The sequence below is a fragment of the Dipodomys ordii genome, unplaced genomic scaffold (assembly GCF_000151885.1).
Source record: "Dipodomys ordii isolate 6190 unplaced genomic scaffold, Dord_2.0 Scaffold3, whole genome shotgun sequence".
In the NCBI taxonomy this organism is placed as follows: Eukaryota; Metazoa; Chordata; class Mammalia; order Rodentia; family Heteromyidae; genus Dipodomys; species Dipodomys ordii.
The window spans coordinates 19,141,666-19,166,223 of NW_012267219.1; the positions used below are offsets into that span (position 1 = coordinate 19,141,666).

The 24,558-nt window shown below is 36.4% G+C and overlaps 1 protein-coding gene across 1 annotated transcript in view; it reads left to right on the forward strand.

Moving 5' to 3' along the window:
* The window catches only part of Acss3 (acyl-CoA synthetase short-chain family member 3), a 137,236-nt gene that overhangs the window by 33,495 nt on the left and 79,183 nt on the right, over positions 1-24,558 (forward strand). The window contains exons 3-7 of the mRNA XM_013022563.1: positions 9,960-10,148; positions 12,153-12,287; positions 14,789-14,929; positions 22,929-23,009; positions 23,191-23,286. Coding sequence (XP_012878017.1) covers positions 9,960-10,148; positions 12,153-12,287; positions 14,789-14,929; positions 22,929-23,009; positions 23,191-23,286 — 642 coding nt within the window. The remainder of the gene's footprint in view (positions 1-9,959; positions 10,149-12,152; positions 12,288-14,788; positions 14,930-22,928; positions 23,010-23,190; positions 23,287-24,558) is intronic.

The window sequence follows — 24,558 nt, forward strand, 5'->3', positions numbered from 1 at the left end:
ATCTTGTACCTGGATCTTTCACTGTTTTGTTTTCACCCCTCCTCCTCTTCTTTCTCCTCCTCCTCTTCCTTTTCCTCCTCTTCTTCCTTTCCTTCTGCCTCCTCTACACTTTCTTCCTTCCATTCCCTCTACATTTTCTCCCTTTCTTTCCCTTCCCTTCCCTTCTCTTCTCTTTTCCCTTCCCTTCTCTTCTCTCTTTTCATCTTTCTCTCACTTTCTCTCACTCTCTCACCCACTCTCTCCCTCTGTCTCCCTCTCTCTTTCCCTAACCCCCCTTCTTCCCCTTCTCCTGTCTCTCCTTCCTGGATGAAGATGTATGTGATTTTTCCCAACATATACTTCCACTATGATCTGCAACCATGTCTAGAGGCTCAAACAATAAGGCTGTCAAATCATGGCCTAGAAGCTCCAGAATTCAGAGCCCAAATATACCTTCTGCTTAAGTTAAGCCTCTGGTATTTTGTTGTAGAATTCAAAACTGACTTGTTCACTTTTTCTTAGCATAATTATAAACTCCATGGGTCTTACCAAGTTTGTGAGATACAGTGATGCTCTTCTTACCTTTCCAGTCCATCTCTCAACACTTTTTAGACTGGATTTCTGTCATATATAATCTGAACTGCTTTTATTCTCCTAGCCAAATTGTACATCCCATGAGGATGAGGGCTTTGGGCAGAACATGTAAATTGAGTAGAAAAAAAATAAAAGCAGTTATAAGTATCAATGACTAACACCTACAGTGGTGTTAAAGAGAGATGTTAAAATAGTAAAACATAGTGGCAAATCATGAACTTTTCATTGTATACTTTATATTTTATTGCATTTATTAAACTTATGGTATATATTAATGCTAGGTATAGATTGCATTAAGACTTTGGACTTCTCCTTAATGCAGAATTATTTCCTCTGTCAACAATGGCCTAATATTTATAAGTAGTTTTTAAAATAAACAAGATATCCTTTTCAAGTTGTGATAAATTCTGATGATATATATGTAAATTCCTATGGATGAATATTGAAGAAATGAAAGCACATGTTTCTTTTTAAGACTCCAACAATATCTGTATAGGAAAATGTAGGATTGAACTAATTTTCTTTGAAATACAGTCTAAAAATCACATTAGTTTCAAAAGCACACAGATGATTGAAATTGCAGTCATTTCAAACTTAAACTAAATGAACTAAATGATTTTTCATTTTACTTTGCTTGCGAATACATAGTCTGAAAGTGGCCAAATATTGATTAAAATATTGATTAAAAATGAAAATGAGAAAAATAATTATTCTAAATCATGATACTATTCCTTCATTTAGAGCAAATTGATAAGGAAAAATGTATTAGGACATGTTTTCTAAGCCATGATTAGGAAAAGTTTTGGAATAGGATAATATTTTATAAAATTTATTCCAAGGATTCTGGAGGAAGATGGTGGAGGAGGAGCTGGGGGCTAATCAAGCTCTCGCATAGAAGCATAGAAAGCAGTTTTAGTGTTCCAATGAAAAGTCCTAGGCTAGAGAGTCACACCCAAGTGTGTCATCATAGTACAGAGAGTTTGGCCAGAGAGGAAAAATCCAGGCGGCTTGGTTAAGGATTTGAGCACTTGCATGTGTCCAGGGTGGTGGAGGCAGCAGCTGCTGCCATGGCTGCCACATCATCACAGAACAGCTTGAGACAAAGGTGCCAGGGGCCGTGTGCATGCAGATTTTACTCACCACCAGCAAGAACCGACAAGGAGCAGGAATCTTCATCATGCAGACCACAGACAGTCACAGACCATGGATTGCCTGGAAACCAAGGGATAGGCATGAGTATCCCAAGACATCCTCACTGCTCCTCTGTGGAGCAATCGTGGGAAGGTAGCCCCTCCCCCACCACTGGAGAAGAACTCCATATTTGATACTGACAAAGACCCAGCCAGAGCAGCTAACATGCAACTCAGGCCTTGGAAGAAGACAGTAGGAGCCATTCAACAGGTCACAGGAACCTGACCTGCCTCCCCCACAGCTCCTCTCAGGGGAAAGTTGTCCTTCCCAGGCAGAGGAAGATCTGCCCATGAGGAGTGACATTCTTCACTGGGTAAACAAACCAGAGGCTGCCACTCCCCACTGCAGCCTAAGCAGCAGACCCAGCAGCAGGAGGGGTAAAAGACAAGCAATTGAAACTCAGTAACCATAAATCCTGAGAATGGCTAGAGCTGGGCTCTGTGAGTATCTCAGGAACTAGCCCCTTAGGGTAAAGCTACTGATTGTTGACAGGCTTCAACCCTATCCAGAACCTAGCCTCATCATAGCATCTCCAAGCTAGAGGAAACAGTCATCTCCTTTTGTGATACTCAAAAGCAGATCTCCCTCCCATTGAACTGGCCTGGGAGGAGGGTCTTAAAGTTCCAGGAAAGGCAGAGCTTCTTTCTGCCTGCTCAAACAAACTGACTTAAGAAACCAATCGAGCCACAGGAAAACCAAACACCGCAAGTAAACCAGAGACTACACCAAGAGATTGGTATGGACACAGGGGAGGCACAAGATTCTCCCCTTCCCCCCAAAAAAGTCAACTCTTTTTTCTAATTTTTTCAAAAACTTTTTAAAAATTGTTTTTTTTCATCATTTTTATTTTAGGTGTGTGTGTTTTAGTTTTTTTTTTAAACTCTTTTTACTCTTTTCCATTTTGGTCTTTTTTGGGTTATTTTTGCGTGTATCCCTATTTGAACATTTTGTGTTTTCCCTTCCCCTCTCCAAATTTGAAAAGTGTTATATACAAGATGCAATATGGAGGTTGCTCAGAAGACTCCACATAAAGCTCCCCTATGACCCAGCAATCCCACTTTTGGGCATTTCCTCAAACAATCACAAACAAGGTTATATTAAAGCTACTACACAACTGTGTTTATTGAAGCATTATTTACCATAGCTAAGATATGGAACCAACCCAGATGCCGCTTGGTAGATGAATGGATCAAGAAAATGTACACACACACATACACACACACACACACACACACACACACACACACACACGATTCTATGCCTCCATCAGAAAGAATGACATTGCCCCATTTGTTAGTAAATGGAAAGACTTGCTAAAAATAATATTAAGTGAAATAAGCCAGGCCTAAAGAAACATAGGTCCCATGCTTTCCCTTATTTGAAATAACTAGTATATGTCTAGGTCTAGCAGAAAAGGTCAAAAGCTATGTACATATATGACCATCTAAGATGATGTTAAGCAAAATGAACCCGAAGATTGGGGCACAAGTGGTTTTTTTCTTGCTTGCTATTGTTTTTAACATATTTATAATGCACTATGTGATTTTTTTGTTGTTTCTTTTGTATGCTCTTCCTTCATTGTATAACCCTTGTTTTCACTGTTTGATGTCGGTGCCCTGCATCTTGTATATACATTTTTCTAATTTGGGGAGGGGAAGGGAAATAACAAAATGCTGAAATAAGGATACAGGTTGACCCATTGTAACAATGAGATGTACAAAACACTATGTTGAAAATGACCTTTACAACTTCAGGGGGAGGTAGGAGGGAAGTGTTGGGGAGAGGTGGGGAGGGAAGGGATGGTAGGGAATAAACAAAGGAGGCAACAATGCTTGATAAGAACCTTACTCATTACCTTACTCATAGAACTGTAACTCCTCTGTACAGTACTTTTACAATAAGACATAAAAAAGAAAAAAAATATTTCAAGAGTTTAATAGAATGGCACTCAAATGTTTTGTAAGTATTTCACCTGTTTAAGATAAGTAATAATAAATTTCACTCTTAAATATACTACTTTTCTGCTATTGAAAAGGTTATCACATATTTAAATTGACTTAATGCTCTGCTGACTTAATATCCAATTGCAATATTAAATCTAACAAATTGTCAATTTCTTTAAAAAAGTTACTTTCTAGAAGCTTCTTTTGTCATATAAGGATATTTACATGACTGAAACACTCTATCTGTAAATATTATGTCTTGCAATCCCAGCTACTTGGGAGACAGAGATGTGAAGGAACTAACTAGGATTGAGGACTAGGACTGAGGCAAAAAGTGAAACCTTACATGACAAATAGCTAGATGGTCCACCAGCAAGCACAAGACCTTAAACTCAAATCTCAGTACAGCCAAGAAACAAATAAGTAAAAATTTTGAATCTTTTTGATAGTAAGGAATATTTTTCATTGGTGTATCTTTTGTTTTGTTTTTGTTTTTTGGGTCCGGTCGAGGGGCCTGAACTCTGGGCCTGAGCGCTCTCCCTCAGCTCTTCAGCTCAAGGCTAGCACTCTACCACTTGAGCCACAGCACCACTTCCCGCTTTTTTCTTTTTGCTTATGTGGTGCTGAGGAATTGAACCCAGGGCCTCAGGCATGCAAGGCAAGCACTCTACCACTGAGCCAACTTCCCAGCCCTCATTGGTGTATCTTTTATTTCTGCACTTCAAAGTGTTGTACAGGGAGGTACAGTTGAACATGTCCATCTCATTGTCCAGTTAAGCAACTTCAGAACAATTGATACTTTCTCTTTATTTACCTAGTTATACAGCATACAATGGCCAAAAGAAAAATTATTTACTGAAGTTAGAGGTTTATCTTTTTCATGTGCATATGTAAAAATAAAATAATAAAAACAAAAATGTGCATATGTGTGTGCTGAAGTGATGATTAATGATCAACATATATTTAAAACAAAATGCAACTCACCCACTGGTGTCTCATGCCTGTAATCCTAGCTGGTAAGGATGCTGAGATCTGAGGATCCTCATTTAAAGCTAGCCCTGAAAGACCAATCCGAGAGGTTCTTACGTCCAATTAACCAGTAAAAAACGGGAACTGAGGATATAGCTCAAAGGGTAGAGTGCCAGTCTTGACCCTGGTTCTGAGTTCAAGACCTACTACTAGCACAAATAATAAATAAATACGTAAATAAACAAATTAATGAAAACTTTTTTGTAAGTATCTTTCAATGGAAAATCCCACATTTTCTAGCAGGTCACTTATTCTCAATTTTGTTAAGGCATTTCCTTTGTCACCAGGCTCTCAAGATCTTGTTACACTGTCATTGACTGGATGGGCAGCATCCCTGAAATTACACCTTCTATCCTTTTTTCTCAGAATCTTCTTTGTCAATGCCCAAGCTTGCCAGATTGTTTTCATTTACTACAATTTGCACATCACCCTAGTTTTGCCATGTAAGCCTTGCTTTCTTTATATGTACACACTTGCTTTTTGTGAAGTAAGAATATAGCTTTTCACTAAGTATATTTGTGCTTCATCATGAAATTCTAATACCTCACAGACTGCTTTGGACTGGAGAGGTTCCAGAATAAATACGTAAAACTTCTAATAAAGTGATTGACAGTGTAATACCAATATATTTTAATTTTTTAATTGTGAAAATGTAAGATTTTTACCTTCAGCAAATGCAGTATACTATATGTGATACATGAGCCAAATATATGTGCATATCATCTTATATTATGTAAAATTTCTGTTGTTTTTTCTTTTTCTTTTCCTCCTCCTCCTCCTCCTCCTCCTCTTCCTCCTTCTCCTTCTCTTCTTCTTCTTCTCCTCTTCCTCCCCCTCTTCCTCCTCTTCTTTTTCCTCCCTCTGCCTCCTTCTTTGTTCCCAGAGAAGTGATCAAATCCAGGGCCTTGCACATGCTAAACAAGTGCTCTACCACAGAAACAATTGTCAAGGCTTTGCATTGCATTTTATCATTGTGATTCATTTTATCGTTATAATTATGTGATGTTATGTGAAGTTTTCAAATTTCTCTGCTTTTAAGACCAAATATGTCTTCTTTTCTACCTGAAGATTTGATCTCAGCATAAAACACATGCTGATACTAAGTAAGTTGAATCAACAGGATATTTGTATGCTCCAATATGTTGGCTAGGCATGGTAGTTCATACTTAAAATATTGGGGAAATTACAGTTTGAGGCCAGCTCAGGCAAAAGATCAGAGAGGCCACTACTTCAATAAACAAGCCAGGAATAATGATTCAAGCCCATAAACACCAGCTACATACGAAGTATAGGTAGGAGGACCATGATTCAAGACTAGCTAGAATGAAAATCATGATAACCTATCTGAAAAAGCCAGAGGCTGAAACAAATGCTGGTACATTCATTGAATAAGCATAAAGCCCTGAGTTCAAATCCCATTTCTCCAAATAAGGTTTTAAATTAATACCAAAACAATTTGTACAATTTTTGTGGGAAATGTTACATCTAATGTATATGAGTATTCTATCTAAGTAGATATTCATTTCTTCCTTCAGGCTTCCTTTATACCATAGTTCTCCGGCTAGCAGAGAGAGCATTATATCCATGCTAGATGCGCTACCTTTGGTTTCAGATTGAAAATCCACTTCAGTAATCTGTGTCTGAAATAAAGCTAGAAAACATTTGATAAATTAATAGCCTTCAGAAGATAAACAAATGAATATAGATTGAGTAAATGGTCTATGATTTAGCCTTTTCTTTCACTGAAAAGCTATAGATTAAAATATTAAAATATAATAAAATTATAAATACATGAAGACATCCATGCTAGGAAAAAATGTCATTGTATAAATATATTTTTTTCTTCTCTTTGATAATTTTGAAGACCCTGAATCCTGAAGTAACACTGTTCAATGTCTTTCTGTTGATGTTTCAGTAGTATTTGAAACTTTTTTTTTGGGTCCAGTCCTGGGGCCTGAATTCTGGGCCTGGGCACTGTCCCTCAGCTCTTCAGCTCAAGGCTAACGCTCTACCACTGAGCCACCTTCCCAGCCCCGTACTTGAAACTTTTTAAGTGATCAGAAAATTCATAGCTGACTGGGACTTTTCAGATATTCTCATCTATTGCTCACTATGGCCTGCACTTAGTTAAGAAATAATTTTATTTACTTCTTGTGTCACATTATAAATTATTCTGTTTTGGGCTTCCATATTAGTCCACTAAGATATGCTACTACTATTACTACTACTAATAATAATAATGTGAAATATTTTTATTAAATATTCTTGAACACGTTCATCTAAAATTAATGCGTATTACCTTTTGTTGCTAGGGTCCATTTTTATTCTTGACTTATCAGAAATAATTTTTTTTATAAATTCAATTTTCTATCTATGTTTCTATTATCTGTCCACATATTTAAATTTGCAAGTTCCAATGGAAATTATCACAAAGATAGTTGTTCCTAGAAACTACTGGAGAAAAAGAAATATTTATATTGGCAGTGTGGAACTTTGCTTTTTAGACCAATTCTAGAATTAAAAAAAAAATCATGATATCAAATCAAAATACTGAGATGTAGCTGCAACAAACAGTGCCACCTCTCTTCCATCTAGTGGTCACAATGCATCACTGCAATCTAATTTCACTGAAAGTTGGTTTCAAGACTTTGGAAGACAAGCAAAGGGAGGAGATAATGGGAGAAGTGGGTCGGTGGGAAAAATTAATTGATATTTGTGTAACTTGATGGATATTTATTATAAAGCATACAACCCAAATGTTCATATGCTTGGCATGTAGAGAATGTATTTTAAACTTAGAAAATACAGAAAGGGAAAAAAAGAAAGGGATGGGAAAGAGAAGGGAGGAAGGAGGGAAGGGAAAAAGAAGGAAGAAAGGTAAAAAGAAGGAAAAAGAAAAGAATGACAAGAAGAGAAAAAAGAAAGATACATCCCCAGAGATAGTGAGTTATGGAAAATGGCTGTGGACTACCAGATTTAAATGGTTTATATCATTCAAAAACATATTGCTGAATCTAACAGTTGTTTTTTTTTTTTAAGAGAATCTGGTAATGTAGACTCATATATCGTTTTAGTCCATTTCCTGTCACACAACATCCCTGGATGGGTACTTTATACAGGAAAAAAAAAGTTTACTCAGCTCAGAGCTTGAAGGTTCAAGAACATGGCACCTAGCATGCTTGACTCTGGTGAGGCTTTGGTTTTTGTTTTGTTTGGATACCATCTCAGCAGAAATGTGTGAGAGTATGTGTGAGAGGGAGATTTCACATGGTAACACAGGAGAGACTTAGAGGCCCCAGTGCATTGTTTTCGTAACCACCCCCTCACGGGAATTAGCTTGAGTCCTATGAGAACTACATCCATCTTTCTGAAGTTGATGCCCACACAGTAACCTGATCATCTCCCAGTAGACTGCCATATTTTGACAGTTAAGGGAAGAATGAAATTACTTTTCCCCTCTTCCACCAGAGTCCTCCACATCTTTCCTCAGCTATGCAGGGGAAGTGAACAAAGAGAGAGAACAAAATTGGTCAAGGTTCAAAATTCTTTGAACTTCCTCAGAAAGAAGAGGTAGGGTGAAATGAGAGGAACCGCAAATAGGCATATGGCCCAATTCTTTCTCTCAAACCTCCCCTGTTCATTTTCTTGGAGAATCGCATCCAATTGCCAGCTACAGTCCTTCCAATCACCCACTGCGCCCCTACAGGTCCTTTGGCTCTCGCAACTGATCCACAGCTGCACTTGACTTGTTCTTTCTACTGTTTCCTGTCTTCTGACGATCTTTTGGTTTACCCTATAAAATCCCTCCTCCTTACACTTGCACGTTATTCGTTCCCACTGATTAAATTAGCATATTCACTGATGCCAACTTATCTTCCCGTTGACAATTACACTTATTCTTTTCTCTGGACTTCCAGCCCCCTCTCCTCTGCTCTTTACCTCTCATGGTTAATGGTGTATCAATATAATATATAACACAGTTTTTATGCTGAGTATTTTTTTACAAGTATTCCCTCTGATAAAATGTAAGTACTTGGAAAGTAGAGATCTTCTGTTGTTTTACTTAGTGATGTGCTAACAGCAGAGAGAGAAAGAGCAGGGTGAGAGTATGTAGGAGACAGAGGAGAAACAGAGAGAGAGAGGAAGACACACACACACACACACACACAGAGAATTGTATGCCAGACACTTTTTTTTACTTTGAGACAGAATCTTGTTCTGAAGTCCAGGCTGGTAATTTTTCTGCCTTTTTTTCGAGTGCTGTGATGATTCAGGTGCTGTTTTTCTTTTGTTTATATTCTTGAGAAAGACTATTAAGTAAAAGAACAGTTCTTAAGTAAAAGAAAAGCAAACTGCTTAGGTCTGGGCATGTTTCCCATAGACTGCTATAATTGTCCATGGAAAGGTTATGTACAATAAATTATGTATGAGATTATGATCTATTTTGGTTTTATTACTAGAAAGTGCAAAAAGACATGTCAAAAGGAAAGAAATATTTGTGTGTTTGATCTCCAAAAATACATTAATGCCAAAAGAGTGTGTGTGTGCTTAATCCAATAGGAAATTGCAATAAGTAACTATTATAAAAACTATAAAGAAAAATTAAATTGTTTGAGGGAAAAAGGAAGGACAGAGAGCATAAGTGGAACAGTGACAGGTCCTGGCTGAACCACTGACAACTGGTTCTTTTACCTTGGTTTGGCTGTCCATCAGTTCTGGGTCCATTACCTTATTTCCAAAGTGGAAATGACAGTAAAGTCGAATCTGTTACATTTGCTTAAATGTGTATAGCAAAGATTCCTGTTTACAATTATCCACATATTGTATACATACAATTATTTTATTTTTTTTCTGCTTTGACCAGCTTACCCTTGTTCTACACGATCAAGCCTCTACCTTTCCTTTGTTAATGTTATGTTCCCAACATTGTGATAACAATGGTTTACTAAGTAGGATGAATAGTCAAGCAAATGTTAACCATGAACTTCATATGACATATTAGTGAATTTATTTATGAGCAGTGGTTGTGTAGATAGCTTATTTGTGTGTCACCATTTTAACCATTATCACCATCTTTAAGTACACTTCTTCTTTTTTTTTTTTTTTTTAGTTTCTTGCATCCACTACTAACAGTGGTGATCGCCTTCTAGAATGACTCCCTTACCTTTTAGAGTTTCATGAAATACCACTGAAATGAAATGTTGATGCTTCCTGTCGCAACAGGTCTCTAAGCTGGCTGGTGTTTTAGTCAAGCATGGAATCCAAAAAGGGGACACTGTGGTTATCTACATGCCCATGATCCCACAAGCCATATATACCATGCTGGCCTGTGCCAGGGTTGGCGCCATCCACAGCCTCATATTTGGAGGATTTGCATCCAGAGAACTAAGTACTCGCATTGATCATGCAAAAGTAAGTGCTTTCTTTGGAACAATCAAGTGGTGGTTAGATCTACAGCCCAGTTCACATTTACAGGAGGAGGAATTAGGCTAGAATGATTTCATTCGTTTGATGTCTTCCTTTCCAATGTGATCCTTAAAACTTAATTTTTTCTCTTTGACATAGATCTGTTAAACCAACATTTATTTCAGTCAGTCTGGTGTGAAAGGCATCTTGCTAGGTAGTTTAAGGAATCTTAAGATAAAGTATATGCCTTTCAAATTATCTTGTCATATTTCCAGTTAGGAGACACACAAGAATGTGACTAATTTTAAACTATTCAGTGAACACTCACTTGTTCAGCTCTTTCTTTGTATCTGAAGTTGTCCTTGGAAGTGGAGAATAAAAAATGTTTACCATGTAGGTAGACACGTAGATTATGAATAAAAATGAGAAAGGGATTACTTTCTCAGAATAAGAGTGTAAATTTGACTTTACTAAATTATTTCAGTTCTTATATATAGTCTATGTATGTTCATGATTTGATGTTACCCAACTTCCATTTATTAAAAAAAATCTAGTCTTAAGGAAGGCTACCTGGAGCTATAAACTTCAGTATTACTAATATTAAACTGTGAATTATATTCAAATATTTACCTTTAGAATGTAATAAAAGGAAACAGGAATTACTTTATTTTCTTTCTTAGTCTCACCCCATTTTTAAAATTTTCTTTGTGATTTAGCTTGATATAGTGGAAAAAGAAGTGTCTCACCATCACGCAGAACCAGCCCTCTTCTAACTTTACCATTTATAACCTGGGGCAAGCTATGCAACTGCATGAGGCTTTGCTCCATGAATATTGAATGATATTCAAAGAGCTGAAGGTACTATATGTGCATCTATTTGGCACAGTGCAAACATCCCCTAGGTGAAGTAATTTATAATGAGAAGTCAGAATTCGGGCATAAATGTGATATCATGGATAAGTTACTTGTCTCCTGAATAATTTATTGTGTCACCTTTACTTTGGATCTCTTGGTGCAGAAACAGTAGATAGAAAAGGAAGATGATGTGTTTGTGTCTGCAGATTAAGGAGAATTTTTGTTTAGTTACACAATTTTCATTGTGAGCTTATGGTGTGGCTATCACTGTCTCTAGCATAGGAGTCAGGAAGGTAAATGACATTTGAATTTGTCCTTGGAGAAGTTAATGTGCTAGAGAGGGTATGGATGACCATGTTGACTACATTCCCATATCAGAGGCATGCACACCATGCCCCAAGGAAGAGAAGTTAACTCCATCCACAGACCCTACCTTACCACAGAGTGACTACCAGATTGTCAAACAAAAGAAGGTTGAGTGTGTCTTCATGATGGACAGATTCAGTTTTTAATGGGACTTGACACATATTGTTCTTTGAAGTGGAATGTGCCTTGTCAAAAATAAAAACCCATAAAATTACAAATACACTATTGGATTAACACAAATAAGTGTTTAGAAAAAAATCATCAAAATTGTTGGAGGTTTGTTTTTTCTTGTGCTGTTTCTTTAGGCATCTAGAAGAGATACATAGGAAATCTAAAAATAAAAAAAGCTTTTCTGATTTCAGACACTTTGGAAATACTACAAGCCCAGGAACAACAGGTTTGCATGCGTATGTGTTTGTGTGTGTGTGTGTGTGTGTGTGTGTGTGTGTGTGTGTGTGCAACCCAGATCCCTAAGTTGTATTTTAGATAATGGCAAATGCATTTGACTTAATGAATTCCTTGGAATATATTTTGTATAGTTCATATTTATGAGCCCCAAACACCATGGAGTCTGTAATTCACGACAGTAAGTGAGATTTATGTGTAAGTGCTTAGGTCTATAACATATAAAAGGATTTATTGGTTTTCAAGCCATTTATTCAACATAAAGCCAAGTCATTTGCACATTTCTTTAAACAATGTGAAGCTGTCAGTCTGAACCTGAAATATTGTTATTGGCTTAGTTAGGATTATTAAAGTTATCTTAATTATGATTTTTTTTCATTCTAGCCCAAGGTGGTTGTTACAGCCAACTTTGGCATTGAACCTGGAAGGAAGGTGGAATACATACCTCTTCTCGATAAAGCACTAAAAATAGGACAACACCAGCCACAGAAAGTTCTCATTTACAATCGCCCCAATATGGTAATCTCAGTATTTATGTTGTTTCTTGTTCATGGTAGCATATCAAGGATGATTCTAGTTTTGATCATATGAAAGAGACACTTGTCATAAAATATTAAATATATATCCTGAAATTGTTATTCATAGGGAAGAGAGACATGGGTATTTTTCTATTAAAGAAAACTAGATTACAAATTTAAAAAATGGAACCATGTCATATTAATATATTGGTTTCTATGCATACTGCTATAGGGGTGATATTTATTTAAGTTTGTTAACAATATTTATAAATACTAACTCACCATCTGATTTGGGAATGTGAGCACTTGCAGTCTTACTGTATGCTTTATCCCTCCATTCTTCCACCTATTGGAAAAGTCTGGTTAATTAGTATGTAAAGTATCTTTTAAAATCCAGGAAAATGATTTAGGCTAGAAATAAACTATAATCATGAAGTAAAACCCTAATACTCTCATGAGATAAATTGTTCCATGACCTGTGAAGGAATATAATATAAACATGAATAGAACTTACAATATTTTTCCTACTAACTTTGAGGATTACTTTATTTCCACACCCAGGCAGATCTATTTATGGTGGGCCAAGTTTTGGGTTTTTATTATTTAGCAGATTATTAACATATTTTTCTTTCAGAAATGAAATGATAGGAGTATAAAAAATCATGTACAATTTGGTGGAATTCTTGAGAAGTTATCTGTAGAAATTACTCCAGTGGCAAGATAGGAGAGTAGAGAGTGTTAAAACTGTGTCTCTTTGATTAGCACCTCGCAATTTCTATTACGTTATATTAAATTCCTAGATAAACTTTTAGTAATCTGCGGTTCATGTACTGTCACACTGAATGGTTTCAGTGTCTTAAAGCATACTTTAAAAATGTTTTGGTGCTATTAAATCCATATATATATGGATTCTTATGGAGTTTGTGAAGAATTAACAATGGACTGAGCCCAAAGTACTTCAAATAAAATATATTTATTTAAAATATATAAGAAAATTCTTATTTTATTATTGTAGACCAAGAACTAGATCTTGTTGTAGGTCTCATTTAATAGACGAAGAAGCTGAGACTTGAAGCAAAGCCTAAAGTCCACCTATTACAGAGTTTGAACTCTGGTTAAATCACTTTTTACTAATACAATATATGTTATTTTTTCCACTCCATAAACATCCAGCATGTGGCTGTTACTGTTTTATATTTATTCTTTTAAAATGAGAGTCTATTCTCTTTCCTTTTGCTACAAATAGTCTTTGCCTCTCCTCACCTGCTCACTTTTTCTCCAGCCTCTTTCCTCTATTTGACATAGATGAAGACTTTGAATAGCTCTTGTCCAAGGCCTACTGTTTAGGCAGTAATTAAGCCCAGTGGATTGGCTTTGCTTTGAGTTTAGAGCCACAAATTATGAGGCTGGGTGGTGGGCCTCATTAACCAGGATTGGATTTTTGCCAGCAGAGGTAAAACTTGGCTGCTATTCTAAGCCCCAGGCAAGCAGTGACAAAATCAAAGGAATATCACATCAGTCACTCTGGTGTTTTTCCACCCTGCCTTTAAAGAATTCTTAACAACCAGAACGACATGTCTATAGAGTAAATGTGCTAAGTTGTAGATTTTTCTCTTGCTTTATTTGTCAAATCTCTTTTATACATACCTATATTTCTTAGCTTAAAGAGTGTAATCATTTGTGTTCTTGCTTCCTTCATTAGAGACCTATAAAAATCACAGACCTGGAATCATTTTTGTGATCACTCAATCCACTCCTCTCATTTTGCAGTGCGGTGACTTTTATAGCTCTTTAATTCTAACATTAAAGGTTTGATCATTTGAAATGAGTTGTTTTTATCTCATTTATAAAATAAATGAAAACATTATTTGCTTGTAGTTGAGCTATTTCTGTTTATCTAAATAGTTGCAGGAAGTACCTCTCAAATTGAGGCAAGAGTCGATGGGGCTGACATTTCCCCTTCATAAAGGTTGTATATATAAATTTTGTATCTATCTATCCATCTATAAATTGTACATTGTCATATATAATGACTCATTTTATAAATTTCCTAGCATACATATGTATGTATGCTATATATCTATCTATATCTATATCTATATATATAAATTGTACATTGTCATATATAATGACTTAGTTTATAAATTTCCTAGCATACATACGTATGTGAAAACATAGAGCTCTTAGTTCAATAAGCTCTAAGTGTTCATGAAAATAGAAATGCATTAGATGGAGCATCATAAGGGAGTCTCTAGATTTGAGTAAAACATCCTCCTTTTGTCAGTCAATGTCAAGTCATCTTCAAATCCCTGGATTCTTATATTCTTATAAGCATTCAAAACCCAGGTTTAAGGTTTTGACATAAGTCCAATGATAACTGATGTTTAGTCAATAGTAGCATAAACTTTGAGTCAGAACCTCAGACTTACACAAAATGTGTTACTCTGTATTTATGTTGAATCGAATTTCTTGAGTACAGATTTCTGTATTGTTGCTCTGTAGGAGAAGGTTCCCTTGGTGCCTGGTCGTGATCTTGATTGGGAAGAAGAAATGTCAAAAGCCCAATCACATGACTGTGTTCCGGTTCTTTCAGAGCACCCACTGTACATCCTTTACACATCTGGAACAACGGGGCTGCCTAAGGTATGCTCTCTCTCCTAGGGACAAGCAAGCATTCCCATAGCAGATTTCCTTTGTGTCAGGGCTGGCTCTCAGTACCTGCTGAAAATGTGGCATGTGCCATGCACGCTTCATGATTATACAGAATCACTTTGTATTCAAGATAATTTGTTTTTACCATTTTGTGGGAAAAAATTATTACATTGAAGGCTTCGATTCTGTTTATACTAAATTCTTCTCACTTGTCATCCATACATAGTTGTTTCACTAAGCTACTAAATTAGTACATATTTAATTGGATACCAATTGTGGTTCAATAAGATTTTGCGAAACAAGTTTTATTTACTAAAGTATGTATTTGCTAAAATAAAACTCGGAGCATAATATATGTTAGATGAAACATTTGCAATCTTTTGAATTGATATTTCACTTGTATACATTATAAAATTATTTTAAAAAATCCCTCATACAGTGATTAATTCTTTTGGGAGTGAAAGATCAAGTGAGGGTCATATTTATTTCCTTTCTTGTTGAGGTCACAGAGGGATGGAGATATGAAATAAATTAATAAATATGGTTCACTGCCAAAACTAGCACAAGGAGAGAGGCCTGAAGGGTAGAATTGAAAAGAGGGATAGATAAAGGCTTTTCTCCTTTTATGCATTTCTGTAACTTATGCAACCTTTGTCTTTCTTAGATAACTTACTCATTTTTCCTACCCTAACAGCAAAGTGAGAAATAGTAACATAAAGTACTGAACTTTCTTTTATCTGTGGTACAATTGCTGAACTTGCTACATCTCTGTCCCTTATCTTATAGTTGTTCAGATCAATAATAAAAAAAAATACATACAGTATCTTCCACTGAAGTAGTTCCCAAGTCATCAAGATCCTGCAATGGGAGGTTTTATACTTGATGAGATATCCCAAATGGAAACAATCAGTTTCTTCTAAGAGGATTCACAGAGTTTGTTAAGCAAGCTTCATAGTTTCTCCTGAACAAAGAGTAATACACATTATAAAACAGAATTGTGTACATCACACTGGCATTTATTCACTTTCACTATTCACTTACTCAACCAACAGTGTATTACATGAACATCTGTACTCTGCCAAATACTATGTTGGGCATAGCAAGGGACTTTCCTCCTAGCCTTCTGAGTGGAGGGGGGTGGCTCTGAGGGGTTTCCAGGCCTCTGATGAGGGCTGATGACCTTGGGGCTGAGGAATAGCTCTGAGAGACAGGCGACCTGTGCAGGAGCATGGGACAGCACTCACAAGTAGTTGTGCTTTTTGCAGTGTCTTACAAATCTCCCTGAGAAAAGACTAATAATGGCTCAGCCAAGAAGAAAGGAGGCCATTGTGAAAGTCATTAGAATAAGATTGTTGCTGAAGTGAGGAATTTCTTTTTCTTTTTTTTTAAAATACACTTTTAATGTACAGAGAGGCTACAGTTACAAGGTAATGAGTCCATTTCCTATCGAGAATTGTTACCTCCTCCTTTGTTTTTCCCCTACCATCCCTTCCCTCCCCACCTCCCCAACTCCTCCCTCCCTCCCCCCAACAAGTTGTAAAGTTCAAGATGTACAAAACACTATGTTGAAAATGAACTTTCTTTTCTTTAAGATTCATCAGAACTGTTGCTTTTATTTATTAATTCTCTGACTCAAACTATCAATTGGTTAAAAAAATTCTCTTCCTTTGTATTTATTTATTTCTCTTTGTGCTGGTTCTTTTAGCTTTTTGCTGGTTATTACATAGAGATATGAGTCTCCTGGACTTTTCTACCCAGGCGGGCTGTAAGTGTGAGCCACTGGTGACTAGCTTTGGATTTCTGTTTTTAACTATATTGTGTACTTTTTAATTCCTCTTTTTGGTCTCAGCTTGTGAAGCTGAGATGAAATACACATACTGCACAATATATATATATAAATCATATAAATAAATATAAATCATAAATGCCAGCATTTATATACACATACATGTTTATTACACACATACATATTAATAAATATACATTTTGTATAGTTATATGTATATGTACATGAGCCTTTATTACAGAGTAAACAATCGGGGGCTTAACTAGGCAGCATGTAATTTTATGATGTACTCTAAAATTTATTGGCTCAATATTTTGATATGTGCCTTCCAGAATTTTATAGGACAATTTAAAGACACACACACGCACACACACACACACTCTTTGATAATTGAAGGTATTAAGTTCCTAATACTAAGGAACATATCAATCTTCCTTCCTCTTCCCTTCCACACAGATTATTCCAATTTTATTTTTCTTCTTTTAGTTGTGGCAACTGAAATTGCACACAACATTTCCTAACTATATATTTTCTGTTATAATCTAAATGGTTTGATTTGTGGATTTTTTTTTTAAACTCTTCTTACTTTCAAAAAGAATTCATTAAGTTGGAATTCTTTTTTTTTTCATGTAGGTTTCTTCTATTAAAAATGCATTGTCTGCCGGGAGCTGGTGGCTCACAACTGTAATCCTAGCTACTCAGGAGGCTGAGACCTGAGGATCGCGGTTCAAAGCCAGCCAGGGCAGGAGAGACCATGAGACTCCTATCTCCAATAAACCACCAGAAAACCGGAAGTGGCGCTGTAGCTCAAGTGGTAGAGCACTCGCCTTGAGCTGAAGAGCTGAGGGACAGCACCCAGGCCCAGAGTTCAAGCCCCATGACCGACAAAAAAAAAAAATACTTATTCAATAACAATGTTACCTCTCAATAACAAACTCCATTCAATATTCTTAAAATCTTCTGTGTTTATATCTGCACTTATGGTCTTCCCACTTTAAAAGTAAAGGCATTAGATGATTTAATGCCATCTCAGCAAAGCTCCATACCCTCTCATGCACTATTCTGAGTTTCTTTGTATTAATAGTCATAGCGTACAAGTGAAATGACCCTCTGTACCACCAAGGAAAACATGCTGGCAAACTCCAACTGAGAATGGGAAGAAAATAATAGAAGGGTGCTCTTTGTTGACCACTGGGACTGTACATGGCATTAAAAAAAATTCAATGTCTGTACATAAAAACAAAGGGTGGTTACTAGCAACTTAGGAATGTGACCACAAAGTCACGTAAAGAATTCCAACTTTCAACTCCTCTGTACATCACCTTTACAATGCATTTTTTTTTGGGGGGGGGGGTCCGGTCGTACTCTACCACTTGAGCCACAGCACCACTTCCGGTTTTCTGGTGGTTTACTGGAGATAGGAGTCTCATGGTCTCTCCTGCCTGGGCTGGCTTTGAACCGTGATCCTCTGATCTCAGCCTCCTGAGTAGCTAGGATTACAGGCGTGAGCCACCAGTGCCCGGCTTGAATAAGTATTTTTACCTCACAGTATTTCAGATGCACTTTTTATTTTATTTTAAGGGTGATGCACAGAGGGATAACAGTTACCTAAATAGGGTAATAAATGCATTTCTTGCCAAATATTGTTACCTCCTCCCTCCTTTTTCTCCCACTTCCCCCACTCCAACATAGTATCTTGTGAGTATTGCTGTTTCATTGGTTTGCCCTTTGTATCACCATTTTGTTATTTCCTTTCCCTCCCCCAAATCAGACAAGACACAAGGTACCAAACTCAAAAACAGTGACAAGAGGGGATAAATCAAAGGGGAAAAAAGTAACTTCACACAGTACTTAAAAAACAAAAAACAAAAACCTCTTGTTTACATATCTTGGAGTTCATTTTGGAATCAACCCAGATGCTCCTCAGTAGATGAATGGATGGAGAAAATGTACTATATATACATAATGGAATTCTATACTTTCATCAGAAAGAATGACATCACCTCATTCATTTCAAAAATGGAAAGATTTGTGGAAAAATCATATTACGTGAAATAAGCCAGACTCAAAGAAGCCTAGGCTCCATGGTTTCCCTCATTTGTAATAATTAGTCTAGGATAGACCTAGCAGAGGAACATAATAGCTCAATAGCTATATAATATGACCATATAGATGCTAAGGGAAATGAGCTAAGATATACTAAGATATACTTTTAAAGTACCATTTGGAGAGCCAAGTTTGGTGGCATATACCTTTAATTCCGGTTAACAAGAGGGAAACAGAGCTAGGAAGATTGCCTGAGTCTGGCAAATCTAGACCAGCCTGGAAAACATAAGGAAGCCATAATAAATAAGCAAATAAAATGAAGTTTTTACCATGTCAGTCAAATGTTTGTTCCCGACTATTTTTTTTTTGGCGGGTCATGGGGCCTGAACTCTGGGCCTGGGCGCTGTCCCTCAGCTCTTCAGCTCAAGGCTAGTGCTCTACCACCTGAGCCACAGCGCCACTTCCGGCTTTTTTCTTTTTGCTTATGTGGTGCTGAGGAATCGAACCCAGGGCCTCATGCATGCAAGGCACTCACTCTACCACTGAGCCACCTTCCCAGCCTCCTGTTTCTGATTAATTTTGTTATTTAGATTATAATAATTTTGGATATTTTAAATCTGAAATCAGTGGAAGATCTGTGTTTCTCCTTTGCATTGTAATTATCATTATCTGGAAAAAATGATTGCAAACAAAAAATCAATATTTTATCATATTATTCACATATTTATAATAATCTATTTCCTTTCCAAAATTTTCATAAAATAGCTACATGCAGAAGATATCACATGCTTTGGGAATGAAGATCAAATTACAGGTCTAAAGCTTAATGGAAAATAAATTAATAAAATGTTCAAAATGTTCATAGTCATGCTTTAAAAATACAGTGAACATTAAAGACAAATGAAAATAGGTATAATAGCTTCTCTCTGTCCTTTAGCACCATTTAATTAAAAAATATGATAAGGGTGTTGTACAGAGGGGTTACAGTCACAAAAGTTAGGTAAAATATCCATTTCATTTTTAGAAAATGTCCCCCTTCCTTCACTCTGTCTGCAGTTTTTCCCTCCTGTCCCCCACCCACAAGTTGTACAGTTCATTTTCAACATAGTATCTAGTGAGCACCACAGCTGCATTTGTTCGCCTTTTGTCCCTCCTTTTCTGTGTATCCCCTTTCCCTCTCAAAGACAGGTAAACAAGCAAGTCAAAAGAAAACAAAAACAACAGCACAGAAAAATACCTCTTGTTGCCATTTCCTGGAGTTCATTTTGATACATATTGTGTGTGTGTGTGTGTGTGTGTGTGTGTGTGTGTGTGGTCAGTTGTGGGGCTTGAACTTGGCCTGGGCGCTGTCCTTCAGCTCTTCAGCTCAAGCCTAGGGCTCTACCACTTGAGCCACAGAGCTACTTCTCTTTATGTGCTACTGAGGAATCGAACTCTGTTCCTCATGCATGGGAGGCAAGCACTCTACTACTGAGCCACCTTCCCAGCTCCGATAAATATTATTTTATATGATCAGAGTTGTAGGGTTTGGGTTTTTTTTTTTTTTGGCAGTCATGGGGCTTGAACTCTGGGCCTGGGCGCTGTCCCTGAACTCTTCAGCACAAGGTGAGCACTCTACCACTTGAGCCACAGCACCACTTCTGGTTCTGGTGGTTAATTGGATATCAGAGTCTCACAGACTTTCCTTCCCGGGCTGGCTTCAAACTGCGATCCTCAGATCTCAGCCTCCTGAGTAGCTAGAATTACAGACATGAGCCACCTGCACTGGGCCAGAGGTTTTTTTGTTTTGAAAAAAATCTTTGATGGTAACCTCAAATTATTTCTTTTTTTTCCTGTGGAATGTTTATTATTTTCAGCATATTATATATTATATATATAGGCAGAGATAATTGTACATTTTCCTTTCTAACTTGTGTATGTTTTAATTCTTTGCCTTATAATTTTTTTATTGTGAAAATACTGTACAGAGGGATTACAATTACATGGGCAAGATAATGAGTACATTTTTTATCAAGCATTGTAGCCTTCTCCTTTGTTTCCCCTTCCCATCCCTTCCCATCCTCTCCCTGTCCCCCCCCCCCATCAAATTATTTCTGACATGTCTTTTCTTTTTGGGTTATATAAGCATCTAAAGTTAAAATCAATATTATAATGAAATCAAATGAAATATAAAATTATAAATTTCTAGAACTTTGTTCTAGAATTTGTTTCAAAAATACTAAATTTGAGACTAAGATAAGCTCAGTAGTAGAATATATCTTTAGGATCCATAATACCATGGGTTTAATTACTAGATGCTACATTTTAGACTTTATCATTTTAAATGCTATTTCATTCATGTTCTCATTAAGTGATTAATTCTCAATTTTTTAATATTTTGCCAGTTGGGTTTCAGTATTCACTAATCAGTTTAAAAAAGAACCCCTTCGAGTGATAAATAGAAATAAGGTCATTGATCCTTTAAATTTATATTCTGTACTTTACAAAATGCTACTCAATTGTGTATCCTTAGGCTCTTATACTTAGCAGTCCATATATTGCATTATCTAATTTAAAATTTATTCCATTGCATTCATGTTTGAATTTTGACAAAAATGGGCAGGCAAGTGAGGTGGTGAAAACGTTCCATACCATCTTACATGAAATTATTACTAACATCATACCCTCCTACCCTGAAAAGTGAACAAAGTTTTATAAAAATTCACTAATGCATCAGATTATTGAGCCAGAGGAAATGACACTTGTTAAAAACAAATTAGTAAAATGCATAAAAGATAGACTATGCTGAGAAGATAGCCTCTCAGGTCACAAGGGAAAGGCCTGAGTGTCTCTCGCTGTGATGGCTGAGGATTCCTGATGTCCCCAGGGTGATCAAAGGAGCCAGCTGTTTGCTAACCATGTCACACAGCTGAGAAAATAGCTGTCAAATGCCAACCTATCTGCATGTGATATCTGCCAAGAGACCAGGTGTTGTTGCTCATAGATAAAATATGTTCTCAGTTTGATACCTATGTTTTATTACTGGTACCTGAGGAGAGAAGTGATGTTAGTAACTAATAGAATGATAATTTCTCTTCTATTCCCTTGCTTCCTGCATATGTGTTGAGTCCATGAGTCTACCAAAAGACTACAATTAATAGTATATATATTGATTAGGCCAAGCTATTCCTCTTATATCAAATGATTGTATAGTGCAATTGCAATTTTATAATAACAGATGCTTCAAAACATAAATGAATTAAGTTGTGTTTCTTAGCCTGCATTTACTTGCTCACTGTGGATATTCTCACGGATAAGCCTTGTTAAGCTAATGATGAATCATGTTTAAAATGAAGAAATGACCCCATTCATGACTGCATATATAGTGATAAAATTCATGATTCCATTTACCATGAGTTCTTATTAATGCTGACTATTGTGCTATGTTCAGATATCAGTCTCCTACTGAGTTTGAATGTGTTCATAATATCCAGGAAAGCTCCTGAAAACAGATATATGAAAACAATAAAGTAATGATGTAGTAATCCTCATTTTTTACCCCATAGAAAGCATATCAGCAAGATTTAGGTACAACTCATTAGGATTCATCCTTCACAATTCTACAAGTTATCATTCAAGAATTGTTCAGCTCTCATATTGTGCTTGCTTGATTTCCAATTAACATTATAACCAGGCTCTGGTTAGAATCTGACTTTGATTCCTCAGCCTAGTATAATTTAATCTTAAGGAATAAACATCTATCTGTTATTTTGCATTTTAGGCACATACCTACACTGTAACATTGTGCACTTATGTTTGGCAGTTTCCATTTTTGTTCTGTAAATATATCTGAAAATATGCTAATAGTGTATGTCACCACTGAAGAATTGCTATTATGTATCATTTTGCAAAATGTTAAGTTTTTGTTAGAAGTGCAAGAATATTGGGTGGGATTGGGTCCTACTAATAGAACTGATGAAGACTATTTTGTTTTCTGGGTTTCCTATTGAAAAAAAACAAAAGAAATAATGATACAAATACAACTACATAAAAACCAAATCTGTACTTTATAGAATGTTAGACCTTCAACCTGAAAGTTTTAAAATAGATTGGATGAAGATAATATTTTACCATGCTGGTGATGCTGGTCATATTAACTCCACCTTTTCTCTCACTTAGGGTGTGGTTAGGCCCACAGGAGGATATGCTGTGATGCTAAATTGGACAATGTCTTCTATCTACGGCCTTAAACCTGGAGAGGTAATCATAGTTTGAAGTTTCTACTACATGATAGTTCTTTGCATTGCAGTCAGGTCATTCTTGACTATACTCCCGGCACTTGCGAAGTTGAAGTAGATCATGTTTTTGAGGCTAACTTGGTCTATATTGTGAGAGCTTGCTTTTTATTTTTGTTAAAGCCATCCATTTTCTTATTTTCTAGGTATGGTGGGCAGCTTCTGACTTGGGCTGGGTTGTTGGACACTCTTACATTTGTTATGGACCTCTTCTCCATGGGAACACAACAGTTTTATATGAGGTAATGAAATAAAAGCCAGAGCACTTAGAGTTTCATCCTTACTGAGTAGTCTCTGAAATAACATTTTCAAGATGTATACCTGGGTTGGAATAGTGTTATATTTTCTTCCAGATAAAAGTATGCTTCCAATAAGAGAGAAATGTAAGAATTAATAATAGCTAGCTATATTAATTTTATAGGAAAAGTCATGAAAATTAAATTCTGCAGAAGATACAATAACAAGTTTACTGTTTTTTTCCTAACAGATTTTGAGAAAGTGACAAATGGACCCTAAGTTTAGCATTTTAAGAAAGATCTTTGTAATTCTCACAAAATCATCTTTGCGACTTTACAGAATTAGTGGATTTTTCTACAGCATTGGCTTCAGTTTTAGGGAACACATATATTGATGCTTCAGATTCATAGCTGGGTTTAAAGATTCTGGTGCATGCATTAATGACACCCTGTAAATGTTAATTTTATCCATGATGTATATAAAAGCCTAGACACCTTTTTATCACATTTATGGGAGATCAAAATCTTGGGCAGATAACAAATTATAATAGTTTGCGAAATAATTCTTCAAAATCATCCCAGACCTGTTGAGCAACTCTAACAAGATGTAAAAATATACACATCCTTGGGGCTGGGAATGTGGCCTAGTGGTAGAGTGCTTGCCTAGCATGCATGAAACCTGGGTTTGGTTCCTCAGTACCATATACACAGAAAAAGCTGCAAGTGGTGCTGTGGCTCAAGAGCTGAAGAGCCCAGGGACAGTGCCCAGGCCCAGAGTTCAAGCCCTACAGCTGACAAAAGAGGTTTACTTCATGCAAACAATCCCTGCATACTATAATTACCCATAGCCCAAATTAGCTGTTGGTAGACTACTTAAAAAATATTAACCATAAGCTGGACATAGTGGCTTATACCTTTAATGTAGGCTACTCAGAATGCTAAGACCCAGAGAAATGTTGTTTGAAGGTAACCCAGGTAGGAAAGTCTGTGAGACTCTATAATCTTAAAAATAACCAGCAAAATATAATACTGGAGCCATGGCTCAAATTTTAGAGCACCAACAGTGCAAGCACACCCAGCAAACATGGCCAGCAAGCTAGCCATGTAAGAATGAGTAGAGTTTAAACCCCAGTATGAGCAATAATAGTAGTAGTAGTAGTAGTAATAATAATATAAAATGGTATAATATTACTTTTTCACACTTGAAAATGTGTGTTCAATGAAATAGGATTTAAAAAATCATTAGCATTTTGCAAAACATCTGAAGTAAGGGGCCAA